The sequence below is a fragment of the Phoenix dactylifera genome, unplaced genomic scaffold, assembly GCF_009389715.1.
Source record: "Phoenix dactylifera cultivar Barhee BC4 unplaced genomic scaffold, palm_55x_up_171113_PBpolish2nd_filt_p 001246F, whole genome shotgun sequence".
NCBI classification, from domain to species: Eukaryota; Viridiplantae; Streptophyta; class Magnoliopsida; order Arecales; family Arecaceae; genus Phoenix; species Phoenix dactylifera.
In genome coordinates this window covers 76,025-93,480 of record NW_024068581.1, presented here as the reverse complement: position 1 = coordinate 93,480, position 17,456 = coordinate 76,025, and the positions used below count along the sequence as shown (strand labels likewise).

The window sequence follows — 17,456 nt, the reverse complement described above, 5'->3', positions numbered from 1 at the left end:
TCTTATACTCCTTTTCTAATGCCTTCCTAGCTTTCAGGGCAGAAATTAATGTTATGATGAATTACATTACATGGGTGCATCGCTTTGAAAGAAGAACCCTGGTTCTTCAGGTATCCAGAATATCACTCTTTTACTGTAGCAGTCAATATGAGTGTGGTACTGAGACCTCCAAGCTATTCCCAAAATGATGTCAAAATCTTGCATGTCAAGTTATATAAGATTTGTCACTAACTCTCCTACCCCTATTTGAATTATGTAATTCTTGCACTAATATCAACAATTACTATTTTTTATAGGGGTGTAGGAACACACAGTGATTCTTCTAGTTCCTCAAGTATGCAGTGTAGTTATCTAGATAAACTAACTGAAATAAAAGAATGCATAGTGCCAAAATCGAACAAAATAGAGGGATCAATCAAGCTGACTGGTAATATACCTGTTACCACTCGGTCATTGGCACTAGCATCTTGGTAGGTCAGTGTAAAACTCGAGCATTACTTCTTGGCCTCTGGTCACCAGGTACAGGAGGTCTGAGCTCATTCCTCCTCTTGTATGGGCAATCACGTACCAGGTGTCCAGTCCGCCCACAACTATAACATGCCCTCGCTCTCCTCATATAGGGCCCACTATGGGATCTGCTAGAGTAAGTGCGGGCTCTGGGATCTGCTATGGTGATATTGATGATTCCACTATGGGATCTGCTAGAGTAATTGCGGACCCTGGGCTTCTCTTGAATTGGAGTGCCCCTGAAATCCCATGGCCTGCCACTCTGACTTCTGTCTGATCTGGATCTCATCAGGTCAGCCCTTTCTCTATCAGATCTTTTCAATTCAGCCTCTACTCTCAAGGCTCTGTCCAAAATATCCATATAGCTGGTAATTAACTGTGAAGATGTCCGGGACCTGATCTCATGTCTAAGCCCTTGTTCGAAACGGTTGGCTCTACTCATATCATCCTCCATGAACTGGGGGCAGAATCGACCCAGCTCATCGAACTTATTGACGTAATCCAAGACAGTCATATGCTCGGACTGAGTCAGCGATAAAAACTCATTCTGCTTCATTTGCCTAACCGAGTCCGAAAAGTACTTAGCATAAAATATTCTCTTAAAATCTCCCCAGGCCGTTCCGTTGACCTCATATGCTGTCTCCATAGCAGTCCACCAAGAGTCAGCACTCCCTCTTAGCATGGAGGTAGCTAGTTTGACTTTTACCTCCTCGGGAAATTGAAGTAACTCATACATCTTCTCCAATTCCCGGATCCAGGCCTCAGCTATCATGGGATCGGACCCACCATTAAACATCGGTGGATTCAGCCTACGGAACCTCTCGTAATAGGATTCTATCGGCTGTACAGGTTGGGCAGCTAACTGCATCTGTTGCTGTTGCTCAAGCAGTTGTGCTATTAACTGGTACACTCCTGCTAAATCTGCCTGGGTTGCTATGGAGTGTGGAGTAGTTTGTGAAATTGATTGGCTATCAGGGTCCGGAGAAGGTGCCCTTATTTCTCTTTCATCCTCCATGTTGCTTACGGCTACCTAGCAGTCAAGAATTTATGATGAGTTTACATAAATTATCTCTTAACATAGTAAAATAGCAAAAATCATCAAAGAGATCACATAGTCATATCATAATAAATCTGAGAATCTACAATTTTCACCTTCTCTTATTAACACAAATCTTCATTATTGAAAAATCTAGTCTCCCATCACAGTCAATATTTTTGACCAATTTAAATTGATTCGATCCACTATACTTTCACTACACAACTCTGATCAATATCCTCCGAATTTATTAATTGACTTTCTGTCAAAATATAAATCTTGATTGTAAACTGAATGATATACAATTTTTTTCTCAAGTAGAGCCAAAAAGAACTCTTAAGTCTCATCCCCAAATATATTTTACAGAATTGTATATGACTCATAAAATAACATATAGAAAAATCCTATGCTCCATAGTATAATCCTATACTTAATCCTGACTCACCCTATTGCTCTGACAGGACTCTTCTTAACCTTTGCTCTGATACCACTTCTTGTCACGACCCCCGCCCCGTTCCCGGCAGGCCGCCGCGACGGTCCTAGGGTGCGGGTAGGCATAAGGCCACCAGCCACCGCGTAGAACCCTACTACCTATCAATTATCAATAAATCTTGAAAAAATTTGGCATGATGCATGCACAAAATGATCACTTTTCCTATAGTGACCTGTCAGGATTATCTCAATACATACAACACACTACCTGTCAGAGCAGCAATCACATAATCTGTTACATAATAAACCTGGACAATATATAGCAATACATTATCACAGGCACACAACTGATCTGCACACATATATATATATACCTGCTTTCCCAATCCATCCATGGTCAAACCCATATCCACAACAGGATCTATGACTGTAACTATGCACTATATACAATAGAAGGTTTATAATACACCAAAAGGTATAAACCTCTATCTACATTATACTATACTATACTATGGAGCGGCACAGCTAGCAGGCAATCTCTAACCCTGCTCTTCTCTATACAATACCTGCCCTGCAATCAAAAACACCAAACTGGGGAGTGAGTATATAAATACTCAGTGAGTGGAGTAGAGAGTACTATGCATATGAGACAAGATATAATCATGGCTCGAGGTGAAATCTCAAGATCAATAACAAGATGAACATGAACTCAACATAAAGAATATGGAGTAAATCATCAATATCACCACAATCACAATCAACTCATCTGAAGCATATATGGAATAATCGAGTAAACATATATACTACTCATGAATATGCTCAACAGATCATAATGCTGGAACATACAAATCAGGTGTCAATATGCTGAATCATCAACAAGACAGCTATTGGGAGGTGGGTTTTACGCCCCAGGCGAACCAGCAACAACTCCCTACTGTCACATGCATATGCAGGATAAGACACTATACCAATAATATAAATGCTAGATAGCTATCGGGAGGTGGGTTTTACGCCCCAGGCGAACCAGCAACAACTCCCCACTATCACATGCATATGCAGAATAAGACACCATACTGATAATATAAATGCAGGCCAGTATCCAGAACAGAAATCCATCTCACATCTATATACTAAACGGCACCTCGCGGAAATTCTACATCCGCGGAAAGCCATACTGCACCTCGCGGGGTCTTACTATGCCCGGCGGCAAGCAGAATATAAGTCGTAGGACTGGCCAATCCTACGCCTAGGGCCGTGTCCCCCCTAGGAAGGGACTGGGCTCCGCCCACCCAGAAGGCTACTATGTGCACAAAGGCCGATGTTCAACCCCATCGACTATAGGTGTCCTGCAGATACTGTCAAGCCATGCATGAATGCCATAATGCACCCTCCCAATACTCTACTAAAAGGAGCATAATTAAGACTACCACTCACTCGACTCCGACCCAATCATAAACTAACATCAGGTTTGGGAGTGAGGGGTCAAGGGTGTGCAATGCAACTCAATATACCACTTACAAGTCTTTGAAATAGAGGAAATGAAATCAATTTACAAAAGAAGTCATTTCACAATTCAGATCCAATTTAATTACTCATAAAGAGTATAATCAAGGTTACCACTTACAAGTCTTTGAAATAGAGGAAATGAAATCAATTTACAAAAGAAGTCATTTCACAATTCAGATCCAATTTAATTACTCATAAAGAGTATAATCAAGGCTACCACTCATAAGTCTTTGAAATAGAGGAAATAAAATCAATTTACAAAAGAAGTCATTTCACAATTCAGATCCAATTTAATTACTCATAAACCCCTCGTAATTCTTCTCAATGTTTCCTCAAATGCATGTACAGAATAATCAAGCATGGAGAATCAAGATTATAGAGGAATCTACTACAATATCAATCAATATGCTCAAGTGGAATCAATTCACACTTGGCGACATTCATGAAAATGAATTAAGGAAGCTCATGGTGCAAAGTACATGACTCCCACTCACCTGTCAATCCGGCACAGCCCTGATACGCCTCCAAAAATCTACAGCAGACAGTGGGGAACTTCTTCCTCTTGTTCCCTAGCTTCTTGCCCAACTGTGACATGCATTTACAATACATTTAGTCTTGTATCAAGGGCTATAATCTACGTGCCAATTATAACATAGGGAACTTTAATTGATTCAACTTTCCCCGTTTCCTAAATCTTTTCTTTTCTTTCTCTTTTTCTTTTTCTATTAATTAACTCATCATTTATGTGTATTAGGGACTCCCTTGCACGAGTACAAGGTCTCCCTTAGCCTAATCTAGGCTTAATACCCTATTTTGGCATAAAATTTCTTATTTTCCCACTCGGATGAACAGTAACCCGGACTGACAGCCGGTTACTTCATCCCGGGTTTGATCCACTTTCCAAACTCCAAATTTGATGAAATTTTTACCTAACATTCTACACTCATAGGGGATTCTAAAGAGGTAAATGCATTGCTATCGGAGGTCGTTTGACCCCCTAAATAATTCGCCGAAGTTGGGACTTCGACACAGTTTTTCCATAGTGCCGGAAAAATTTGTCGAAATCCGATTCTTTCTCTTTTAACCACCTCTACAACCCTTATCTGACCCCTGTAGACTACATCCACCCTTTGTATAGCCTAATGTCACCAAAAGACTAGATAGGGACGGATATTTACCTTTTTCTTTTTGGAAATCGAGATCCTTGCGTAGAGGGGAAGGAGATCTACACTTTTTCCTTCAGCTAGAAGCGCAACCGGAGCTTCCTTGCACCTCGAATCCCCTCCCTCTTTCTTCTTCTTCTTCTTCTTTTTCTTCTTCTTCTCTTTTTCCCTCTCTCTGTGTTTCCACGCCTGAGACCTCCTCTCCCTCTCTGTCTCAATTCCCTCTTCTCAGCCAACCCACCGCCAGACAACCCCCATTTAAGTCAAATCAAACTCTGAAAATTCCCATTTTGCCCTTGCCACTTCGATATATCTGCAATTATGCCATTATCTTTTGATTCCTTCCCATTTTACCCCTTATATCAATTTTAAAGGACTATTCTATCCCTTTTTTATAAAAAAAAATTTTTTTAGGGTTATTACAAACGTGTTGAATGGTCTTGAGTATCTCTTAGAAAATTTATTTTGAAATTCACTAATAAGTCCTAATTAGCTTGCTCTTTAGAACGTCAATTCTGTGCCAATTCATATTTTTATATATGTATCAAATTGTGCTTATTTTCTAAAGGAATAAAAGAACTTTGAAGACATTAAAAATTAATGATCCAACATGATGATATGTCTCTCAAATATATAAGTTTTGATCTTTTACTCTGAAAATTAACTAAAATTGCTCTCATGTTTGATAAAATACTTAATAAATTGGGCAAAAGGTCTTAAATGAACAAGCTTTCATACTTATTATTGAAGAGAGGTTAGATTTCCACTCGTATTTTCTTTGAATATCATTTGTAGTACTTCTTGGATTAACCTAAGGAAGATTCCACCTACACTTGAATAGAAAACTATCTGTGGTATCAAATTAGAAAACTTCTTGAAATCACATTTAATGTGTTCTGTTCTGAAATTATCTTAATTGGCTCTGATCTGTGCTCATTAATCTGATTCCAATATTATTGCCTTGAGTTATATGATTCATATCCTTGCAATAATTTAACATTCAAATCAGAGTACAATAAGGAAAAGAAATATATGAGTATTCTGATCTTTGTGCTTAATGTTTCCCTATCTTTTTGATGTTGTCAAAAAGGGGGAGAAATATCTAAGTATATGCTCATAATGCTTTATGTTTTGAATTGAATACAAATCAGCTGGAATTGACATATATTGATTATCTTAAGTGAGCATAATGCTTTATGTTTTGAATTGAATACAAATCAGCTGGAATTGACATATATTGATTATCTTAAGTTGATTAAATCTAAAGCATTATCATGAAGTATGTTTTTTAAATATATATGTTTTCTACTTCATGCAACTTTGCTATGTATTACTTCTAGAAAACAATATCTTTTATATTGCATATACTCCAAGTTTTGTCATCATCAAAAAGGGGGAGACTGATGACCCAAAGATTGATTCAAAGATTGATTTTGATGATCACAAAACCTTGAAGTATAAATACTAATGTTTGTGTTGCAAGGAGAAAGATATTTATTTTGCAAGGAACATAGCAAGTTGGAAGAATACAAGAAGGCCTCCAAAGTTCTCAAGAAAAGTTGGAAGAAAGCTACAATTCATTGGCCCAAGCTTCAAGTTCAAAGAATTCAAGTTGAAGGAGCAAATTCAAAGAAAAATTCAAAAGAATAGTCCTCGAGTCGACTCCTGGAAGTTTCGAGTCGACTCTGGCACTCTAGAGTTTCAGGAACAGTGCTCGAGTCGACTCCGGGACTCTACGAGTCGACTCCGACTGAGAACAAACAAAAAGACAGAGAGTTGATTTTCTGCGCTACAGTGATCTCGAGTCGACTCCCAACTTCAGGAGTCGACTCCCAGCTACAGTGCCGGCAGACTACTATTCACAGATCAACTCCTGTTTCAGCCGAGTCGACTCCTACTTCAGCCGAGTCGACTCGAGCACGCTGGGAGGCATAACGGCTAGTTTTTTCTTGATTCCAACGGCTCTATTTTTGTCTCTAACGGCTAGATTTTTGTTGGGACTCCCTCTAAAGCTATAAAATCAAGAGAAGAGCTAGGGGAGAAGGTATGGAAGTGGGAGAAAACATTTAGGGAAGAGATTTGAAAGAGATTACAAGGAAAATCTTCCATAAGCACAAAAGGGCCATTCAAAGTAAAATAGAGAGAAGAAGAGCATCCAAGTGAATCCCAAAGCTTCCTCTCCATCCGTGTGCTGCCTCGGAGATCCTCTACTTCGTGCAAAATCAGAAGAGGGGGCAAGTGAAGAAGAAGCCGAGTTCCTCCATCTACAAATTAATTTGAGGGCTTCTTCTCTTTTCTTTACTTATTTACATTTGCTATATTTGCTTATTTGAGAAGCTTGTATTTGATTTAAACTCTTGTTCTAATATCTTGTAACTTGATTCAATCAAGAGATTGAATCAAGGGGTTAAGGTTTGTTGGTGAGCCAAAGGGAAAAACCAACGTTGTAAGGTTGTGGTTGGTGAGCCTTTGGGGAAAACCAACCGGGTTGATTGTGAACCCGGAAAACAATCATTGTAAGGTTGTGGTTGGTGAGCCTTTGGGAAAACCAACTGGGTTGGATTGTGAGCCCGTGAAAACAATCGGTTGGTTCTAGTCGGTGAGCCTGTGAAAACCGACCGAGTTCGTTGTGATCTCGCAAAACAACAAGTTGGGTTGTGAGCTTGTAAAACAACCGACTGTAATCTAAGGGATTATAGTGAAATTCCCAAGAGGTCTTGGGGAGTGGATGTAAGTGCTGGGGTGCACCGAACCACTATACATCTTTGTGTTTGTGATGCTTTATCTCTTGTATTTCATGCCTTCCATTCATGCTTGATTGTGTAATATCTCTAGATTTGTTTCTATAGAGTTATAAGTGATTTGCTTAGCTTCCACTCCATTCTTACCATACACATAGATTAAAATTGATCATACAACTATAAGTTAATGTTAGATCAATTGCACCCTAAAGCCATAGTATAATTGCTCTAGCTTAATCTTCCACTGCTTTACTTGTAATTGCCTAGAGCTTAAGTAAATAACATCTTATTATTCCGCTGCATTCTATTCAAAGTAAAAATTAGGGAACATAATTTTTAGAAAACCCAATTCACCCCCCCTCTTGGGTTGTCACCTTGGGCAACATTCTTAATAGTAAAAATTACAGAATTACCCTTTTAGGTATTCTTAACTTGAAACTTTGTCAAAATGAATTTCTAAGCTTTCTAGCATTCTCTATTATAAATTTTATCTCGTTATTAATTCTTGAGAGTTGTTTTGACCGTATATTCATAATGTATTGTGAATATATCGAGGGTGTGCCATTTATTAATGATGTATCGAGTTAATTTACATTTCTAATTTGATATGGCCTCAATGGTTATTTTAATCATCAAAATAACATTATCATCCTCAAAACCAACGCTATTTGGTTCACTAGGAGGGTCGACCAGAATCTGATGATTCATGGATTACTCGAGAGGACCTACAGAGACTCAACCCAGATCTACTAGAAAAGTACCACAGCCAAACCAACCCCTGTTCGACAGAGTCGAATTCTTCCCACCCCGGAAGAATTGGTACGGGCACCAGAATTCAGAAAAGACTCCAATCAATTAACTCAAGGTCACTGTGGCTAACTTAAATTTGATCGAGTCCTGTAAATAAAATCATTGAGTCAGAAAGCTAGCCAAGTCAGGTTTCTACCACCACCTTTGCACACCCTTGGAGCACCACCTCGGCATCCACATCAACATCAGCTAGCCACCTCACCACCACTCCAACCAATGGAAGCACGCCAACCAGGATGAAGTCAAGCATAAGGAGCCGACCACATCATGCCATCTCATCAAAAGAACCAATGCGACGTCATGCCACCTCATCAGAAGAACCAATCCCTATGCAACATGTTATGTGCCACCTATTGGGACACCACCTCAACACCACATCAGTAATCATCTCAACCAGATGCCACCTCAACACCACATCAGCAATCATCTCAACCAAGAGGATAATGCCAAATGAAAGAATCAAAATCAAAAGAACCAATCACCATGCCACCTCATACAAGTTGACACGTCACCCAAATTCAAAGTCCAAGAGGTCGGCCACAATTCAAATGCAAGAAAATTTCAAATAGGAGCCAACAACTCCTCAAACCTCTCCTTTAAAGCTGGCCAACTTTCCTTCCTTTTCTCTAGCAATCAAGCCTTCAAATGTGGAGCGCCATTCATTATGTATTTAAATTTCAAATCATGAGGAAAGTTTATAAATACCTCCTCATGACATCTTGTAATGGAGTTGATGAATGAATAAAAAAAGCTTCTTTCTTCCTTAACAATCTTGCTTTGTCACCTTGAGAGAAGGTTGGGCGTGAGGCCCTTGTTCCAAGTTGGGCGTGAGTCCCTAAAGCCACTTCCACATCCACCGCAGCCCTATCTCCTCTCGCCTCCCTTTTTTTTTGTGATTTCCATTCCTCTCTCACGCCAAACCTCTAATCCCTGTTTCTTTCCAGGTCCTTAAAGTACTCCATGTCATTGGGTCTATTATCCTTCCAAACCAATAGCAAGGGGGCCCTGTTGCAACGGAAGATGAAGCTTGGTTATCCAATCATCAACCCTCAAGAGTGAGATCAAGGATCCTCCTCTAGAAGAATTTCACAAGTTCAATGTTTGGTAAGCCTCAACTCTAGGTCTGATTTATTGAAGAAAGCATCCTAATCTAGTGGTTTCTCAACCACAACATTCCATTACTCTAAGACCTAAACGAATTAGTACATGTGGGCAACTAGTCCTAAAATTACTATGCTCATGATAATGCTTTCTTAGCTCATATGTGACTGAATTTTCCGTTGCAATTAAGCTAGTTAATCAACATAACTTACTGATAACCCTTATGTTTAAATCCCTCACATTCATCCTGCATCATCATGGCTCAAAGTCTTGGTAAAAAAATTAGCATGCTGGTTGTTACTTTGAAGAAACTTGGTCTGGATTGTGCGTGCTTATAGTTTTTTCCGAATGATAAGACAATCTATTTCGATGTATTTTGTCCGCTCATGAAATACAGGGTTGGCAGCTATATGAAGTGTTGCTTGGTTATCACAATAGAGGACATAGCTTGAGGGTAGTGAATAACCAAGTCAGAGAGTAGAGTTTTGAGCTAGACTAATTCACAAGTAGTAGAGGCTATTGATCGATACTCAACTTCAGCGATAAAGCAGGAGATAGTACTTTATTTTTTTGTGCACCATGAGATAGGGCTATTACTAAGAAAGCAACAATAACCATAATAGAATAACGAGTAGTGGAATAAGTTGCCTAATCAGCATCACAATAAGTACTAAGATGAATGTTGTTTGAAGCAGGCATGAGGTTCTAAAGATAGAGCATGATTTGAGGTATCTTAAGACTCAAAGAGCAGTATCCATATGGGGTTGGCATAATATTTGCATAAACTGACAAAGAAGATTGACAATAAAGGTAATATCTGAACGAGTGATTGTGAGATAGATCAAAATTTTGTTGTCCGATTCCTGTTTACCTGAAAATACGCTAAACAGATCGTTGTTAGAACCGACAAACAAAGTTTAAATTAATTATACTCTTACCTTTTCTACTTGAAGAATAGTGGTCGTAAGAGGTCGATCCAAGGAGGCAATTGGAGTTGCATAAAAATTAAAACGTTCACTCGGATTCAAAGCCGATTTTTGAATAATAAAAAAAAACATTACGTCGGGGATGTTGACTGATTCTCTGGTCTACCAGAGAATCTTTTCTATTTGAAAATAACGAAAAAACAGGTACTTAGAAATTGAAGAGCATTTATAAATTTGATGAAAAAGAAAGCTCTAGCATAAAAAAAATGGATGAAAATAGTGCTAAGAAGATTGAAGCCTGGAACATAAATTGCATGAAAGAAAATTTAATATATTGCATAAAAAAGAAAGATTACAGAATTTGAAGAACGAAAATTAAAAAAAATAACAGAAATTAAAACTTTAGTATAAATAAAACTCTCTACCCAAATAAACTCTCACAGAAAATAAAATAAAATATGAAACTCTCTTCAAACTTTAAAACAGAGTATGCTCTGTTTTCAAAAGGCTTTGAAAACAGAGCACCTCTCCCCACTTCCTCTCCCGGTGGAACTCTCTTTTTTTTCTTTCTTTTATCAAGAATAGAGCATCCTCTGTTCTTCTCTTCTTTTTTTTTGATGTGAGCTCCCCCCTTCTGCCTTGCCGAGAGCCTCCTTATATAGCTTGCCCCCACCCATTGAAGCCGGCTGAGGATCGAAACGGTCGCGGGATCACGGACGTGGTATAGGCGATGACGCTTGTGGGAAGATTTTTGAAATGAAGGAAAGAGGCGAACGCAGGAGCTGGGATTGATCGCGGACGCTTGGAATCCAGGGGAAGAATCACGGGCGGCCGATCGTGGACGGATACTGGAACTTGGATGGAAGAAGCTGGATTTCCTTCTTTGGGCCACGGAGGGATGGGAGCGCTGGGAGGTTGGAACGGAAGGCTGGATCACGGCTTGATTGTTGGGAGGAACGCACGGCTCGGCTGATTGCATACGCTTGGGATGAGATGCGGAAGAGGGGCGCTGCGGGATCCCTGGGCGGAGGCAATCATCCGGATGAAGCTGGGATCATGGCTTGATTATTGGACGGAAGAAGATGGATCATGTGATGCTGATTTGGGAAGGAAGCTTGGACGCGGAACGGCACAGCTGATCGTGGGACCATTTCTTCTCCTCTGTTGTTGCACGATATGAAGCTGGAGATCGTTGTGACTTGATGCTTGGGCTCGCGTGATCTCACGGGATGAGATACAGATGGCTGGGATGCTGCGGGAGGAAGAAGAAGAACAGTGAACATCAAAACATTTCCCTGATCATATGAACAATGTTTTCACGTAACACTGTTCATATAAACAGTGTTTTTACGTAACACTATTCATTTGAACAGTGTCATCACGGAACACTGTTCATATGAACAGTGATTTCAACAATGAATAGTAACTTCCGGAATGAATAGTATTTTCAGCTATTCTTCATGGGATTGAAGGTTAAAAAGGTCTTTTTCTTTGTGATGAAGTGAGAGTGGGAATCTCTATTCCGGAAGAGTGCGGGTGCTAATCCGGAAAGGAGGGAACGCGAGGATCACTGGGAGATCGCATGCAGGCTCGGATGTTTGGGTGCAAATGTGCTCGATCAGATCAGGCGGGATTGGGCCCGCACGGTTTGGGGCCATGATGCATCTCTCTAAACCCAGTCTATACCAAATGTGTATTTAAACTTTAATTTATAATAACCTGTGCCAAATAATAATATAATATTAAACCAGTGAATTTATCATTATTAATCAGCAATAACACTAATTTAGTTGATATGTAGATCGCACTTTTGTGCTCTCATCACACCCCCCAACTAGCTTATTGCTAGTCTCTAGCAATTAGCAAGCAAATGATAAAATGAGGGCACAAAAGATGTTGTTGCCCAGATAGACAATCCAAGAGGGGGGGGTGAATTGGGTTTTAAAATAATTTGGCTATTAAAACTTTTGTGGATAACTAATTAATGCTTTTGCGAGATGATTAATTAGTTTCTATGTGCGGTGAATGAAATGCGAGAGATAGAGAGAGACAAACAATCACAAACACAATGTTTTATAGTGGTTCGGAGCTAACCCTTGCTCCTACGTCCACTCCCCAAGTCTTACTTGGGAATTCACTATAACCCCTTGGATTACAGCCGGTTGTTTTCCAAGCTCACAACCAAACTTGTTGTTTTACGAGCTCACAACGAACTCGGTCGGTTTTCCCAGGCTCACCGACTAGAACCAACCCGATTATTTTTCCGGGATCACAATCGAACCCTTACACGTTGGTTTTACACTCGGCTCACCAACCAACCTCAATACCCTTGATTCAATCCCCCGATTGAACCAAGCAAAGACAAGATGGAAGTAAAAAGGAGTAACAGAAAAACAGAGCTTCTTAAAAGCAGATAAATGACAATATAAACAAAAGAGAAGTTAGAAACCCTCAAACACGTTTGAGTTGGAGTAGAGTAGGGCTTCTTGAACTTCGGGTCTCCTCTTGAATGTCTGGTCGACTTGAATGCAGGAGGAGATCTCTTTCAATGTTGGGAAGAAGTAGGTGGATGCAGTTAATATTGCTCTTCCCTCTTTTCCGTTGAAAACCAGGTTGCAGAGATTGAAAGCTTGATTACTTTGAGTGGAATGGTTGTTCTCTTCCTTGCTACAGTCTTCTGTAGCTATTTAAGCCATCCCCCACGGAAACTAGCCGTTAGAGACCTTTTTCTGCCCGTTCTGCACACTCTGCACAGCCTGACAATATGTCCGTTGGTGGGTTGGAGTCGACTCGCGCGATCAGGAGTCGACTCGGCTGTAGCGGGAGTCGACTCATGCTTTTCTGGAGTCGACTCGGCAACTGTTCCGGATTTGAATTAAAGTCGCCTCTTCGACTGGGAGTCGACTCGACTTGACCCGGAGTCGACTCGCCAACTTCTGGAGCTGACTTGGCATTTTCGGAGTCGGCTCATCCCATGGAGTCCGTGGATCTATTTTTGAACTTGGTCCACTCGAGTCGACTCGACAATCCTGGCAGTCGACTCGGCGCTCAGAGCCCGAACTCTCGATCTACTGTCTTTTGGCTCGTCCAGTCTTGGAGTCGACTCGAACTGTTCCGGAGTCGACTCGGCTCTCAGTTTTCGAAACTTAGTCTTCTGTGTTTTTAGTGAAGCGCTGCCTTGGAGTCGATTCGAGCTGTCTGGGAGTCGACTCGAATCTCAGAGATAGCAAATTGGTCTTCTGTCTTCTTTGGGGTCGCGGTGTCTCGGAGTCGACTCGTGCAATGCGGGAGTCGACTCGAATCTCAGAGTCCGAAAAACGCTCTCTGACTTTTGCCTTGTGTACTGCTGAGAGTCGACTCTCACTATCTTTGGAGTCGACCTGCCAACCATCGGAGTCGACTCACGTTCCACAGGAGTCGACTCGAATCTCAGGGTCGAAAACCGCTCTCTGACTTTTCTGCCTGTAACTCCTTGGAGTCGACTCATACTTCTCCGGAGTCGACTCGGTAAACATCGGAGTCGACTCGCGCACTTCAGGAGTCGACTCGCTGACAGATTTTGAGTTGATGCTTTCTGTTTGTCTGTCTGTTCTCAGTTGGAGTCGACTCGTAATGGTCAGGAGTCGACTCGAGCCCGTGCCAGTGATCCTGATACGCTTGGAGTCGACTCGTAATACTCTGGAGTCGACTCGAGTCTCAGACTTTGGTTCAAACTGACTTCTTAACTTATCCAAAATATTATGAACCAAGTCTTGAGACACTTAGACAAGATTTTCACTGAAACACTCAATTGAATTCATTAGTAAACAACATATATACTCTAATGCTTTGAGCTCATCAAAATCAAATAGGGTTTTAATCAATCGCTCCACAATCTCCCCCTTTTTGATGATGACAAAACTTTGAGTATATGTAAAGTGAATTGCTCAATAAACAAGGAAATAAAATCCATAAATGAATTCATATGTCTGGTAATTTAATATATCCAAGCTTGAAAGGTGTGAAACAATAAATTTTTGGAGTTAAAGCTCCCCCTTTCATTTGGAATTATATAAGCCTTCATATCATGCAATCAATTGTTTGGCTTATATATATTTAATGATTTGGCTTTCTTAAAAATTCAGATTCTCCCCCTCAACATATGCATTCTACTATGTTTTGATTCTCTGAATTTCCTTTTAGTATATTGAAGTTTTTGAATTTTAAATTTTGGTATTTAGAGGGAAAATCTGTCAATTTGTTCTTGAGTTAGATTCAGCTAATCTCCGAATATCCCTTGAATAGATTCTGGAGATTACTCCATTAGGAGCCCCAAAAGAGAGATAATGAGCCTCGAGGTACCAAATCCACTAAGAACAAATTATGTTTTAATTTTTGATTCTCATTTTGATTTCTTTTATGTTGATTCCATTTACATATCTATTCAATATTTCTCCCCCTTTTTGTCATCGTATAAAAAAAAAAAAAAAAAAAAGGAGGTAAGCAGAACACACAATCAATCATAGATCAAATTGCACAGAAATGAAGATAAGATGTCTACTCATTGTATTGATGTGTATGTGAATACATTTGAGAATACAATAAGTAAAGCAAAACAGTACATGTCAAAATAAAACACAAAAGCAGCTACGGTCTCCTCGAGGATGTAGCTCCTCCTCTCGAGGATGTGGCTTCCCCTCTCGAGGATGTATCTCCTCCTCTCGAGGATGTGGCTCCCCGAGGCATGCGCTCAACCAGTGCTTGGACCGCATTGGTGACGTTCTCGAGCTGTCGGATAACGGCCTGAATGGCCCTGCTCTGTGTCGTATCGAGCTCGAGGACCGACTTCTGCAGTGCGTCCAGCTTGTCGATGAGCACATTCGACAAGTGCTCGGCCCCCTGGGTAGTGGTGCTCATGTCCTTCCGGATGTCATCGCGCATCTTCCGAGTGATGCCCGTGACCTCACTCATACTGGAGAACTGAGCCTGAATCAAACTCCTCACGTTGTAGATCTCTTTCCGTACATGGGCCGTCATGTCAGTCACAGCTGTCAAGGAAGGGACCAACTCAGAAGATGTGGATGCAGGAGTGGGAGCTGGCACTGAACCTCGGAGCTCCCGAAGTAGCTCATCTCGCAGGTCTCTAACAATCTCCTGCCGCAACTCCAGGAGCTGCTCAGGAGCGATCCGGACCTCCATAGGTGGTGGAGCTGAGGAGGAAGGTCCGGCTGAGGTGGTAGGAGCAGAAGTGGAGGGAAAGTCAGGATAGTCAGAATCTGGCTCAGGGCTAGGAGAGTGTCTGGAGGTATGTGTGGAGGTGGATGACTTCCTAACCCATGTTCCCTCTACCTTCCGAAACTCCATCCTGTGTAGGGTCCCCGGACGCATGCGATCAGTCCATCGCAACGCCTTAGAGGGTTCCCCCTCAGGAATGGGAATCTCGTACTCCCTAAACAACAGAGTGAACATCATACCGTAGGGGAGGGTGAGCCTAGGTCTATCTAGGGGCTCACACAGATATCTATAAATGAGTTTGGGGAAGTTGATTGGGGTGTCCTGAAGAATATAAAACATAAGGGCGAGGTCCCTCTCAGACACAAAATCGAAGCGGCCAGTCTTCGGAAAAATGGACCTAGACAAAATACTCAGGAGGATCCGCACCTCAACAGAAAGTGAGCTAGCAGATACCTCGTCTAAAGGGGACTGAGGAGGATATCCTAGTATGGCCGTAAGGGCCTCAGTCCTGTCCTCGGGGTGTGTGGGAGCCACCCCTACTTGTGGAAGGTGGAGGATGTGGGCAATAAGATCCTCCGTAACGAACAGAGGGACACCGGCTACCGTGCCCTCGATACCCCCATCTCCCCGATGGACGGTACCGTAAAACTCTCTAACTAATCCAGGATAAGTGGGGAGATCTAATGTAAGGAAATACTCTAAGCCCTGGACACGCAATCTCTCACCTATGGTGAAGCCCTCCCGGGAGAGATAGTCGAAATCGACGTATCTCCCGGTGGAGACCGCCTTCCCGGCGCACGGCCTCGCGGGAACCGCCCTCGGCAGGGAACGAGCCGGAGGTTGTGACCTCGCGGGATCGTGCCGAGCCTTGGAGCGCCTCTCGGGACCGGCCTCGGGTTGGGGCCTCTTCCGGACGACGGCTTTACGAGGCATAGTGACCTAGAATGGGAGGAAAAGCCCTAATGGACGGTGAAAAGTCGACGGAAAAAGCTTGGGGACGACCGGGGACGACCTAGGAGTCGGCTCTAGGGCTTGTGAACAGTGGCGGCGGAGAATGGAAATGTTTTGAAAACGATGGAGCTAGGGTTAAAAAGTCGGATCCCGACTGCGAGTCGACTCCTCTGAGTCGCTAGTCGACTCGACCTCGAGTCGACTCCAAAGTATGCACGAGTCGACTCTCCTTATGCGTCTATTGACCCCGACTCTCCTTATGCGCGAGTCGACTCCCGACTGTATGCGAGTCGACTCCACCTCTGCTGCCATCGACCTCGAGTCGACTCCCGACTAAGCGCGAGTCGACTCCCCCTTACGAGCCGACTCTGAAACTTACTCGAGTCGTCTCGAACTTTGGCACGCACCTAAAAATCATGCTATGATCGTGCCGAATGAGGGAAAATCACTAAATTATGATCTGATTTGATGATCATTGAAAAGAAACTCTATTTTAACCACAATCTAATCATCAAAATCAATGAATCTAGTGGAAACTACCACTAGGATGGATCAATCACTCCTAATCCCCTCCTAAGCACACTAAATCTCTCTTCACTTAGGGGTTTTGTAAAAATGTCAGCTAATTGATCATCAGTACAAACAAATTAGAGTGTCACATCACCATTCAGTACATGATCTCTTATGAAGTGATGTCTTATCTCAATATGTTTAGTTCTTGAATGCTGAATTGGATTTTTAGTTAGATTAATGGCACTTGTATTATCACAATTAATGGGTATTTTATCTTGTTTAATGCCATAATCTTCTAATTGTTGTTTGATCCATAAGATTTGAGCACAACAACTCCCGGCTGCAACATATTCAGCTTCAGCAGTAGATAATGCAACCGAGTTTTGTTTCTTGCTAAACCATGATATTAAGTTTTCTCCTAGGAATTGACATGACCCGCTGGTGCTTTTCTATCAAGTTTACATCCAGCAGAGTCTGAATCTGTATAACCTATTAAGTTCAGGCTAGATTCTTTAGAATACCATAACCCTATATTCTTTGTTCCTGTTAGGTATTT

General features: G+C 41.6%; 1 protein-coding gene across 1 annotated transcript; it reads right to left on the bottom strand.

The window, feature by feature from the left end:
- Positions 1 to 475: 475 nt before the first annotated feature.
- LOC120108267 lies at positions 476 to 1,522 on the bottom strand. The gene has a single exon (XM_039121855.1). The coding sequence runs from the start codon at positions 1,520 to 1,522 to the stop codon at positions 476 to 478; it is 1,047 nt and encodes a 348-aa protein (XP_038977783.1).
- Positions 1,523 to 17,456: the final 15,934 nt, after the last annotated feature.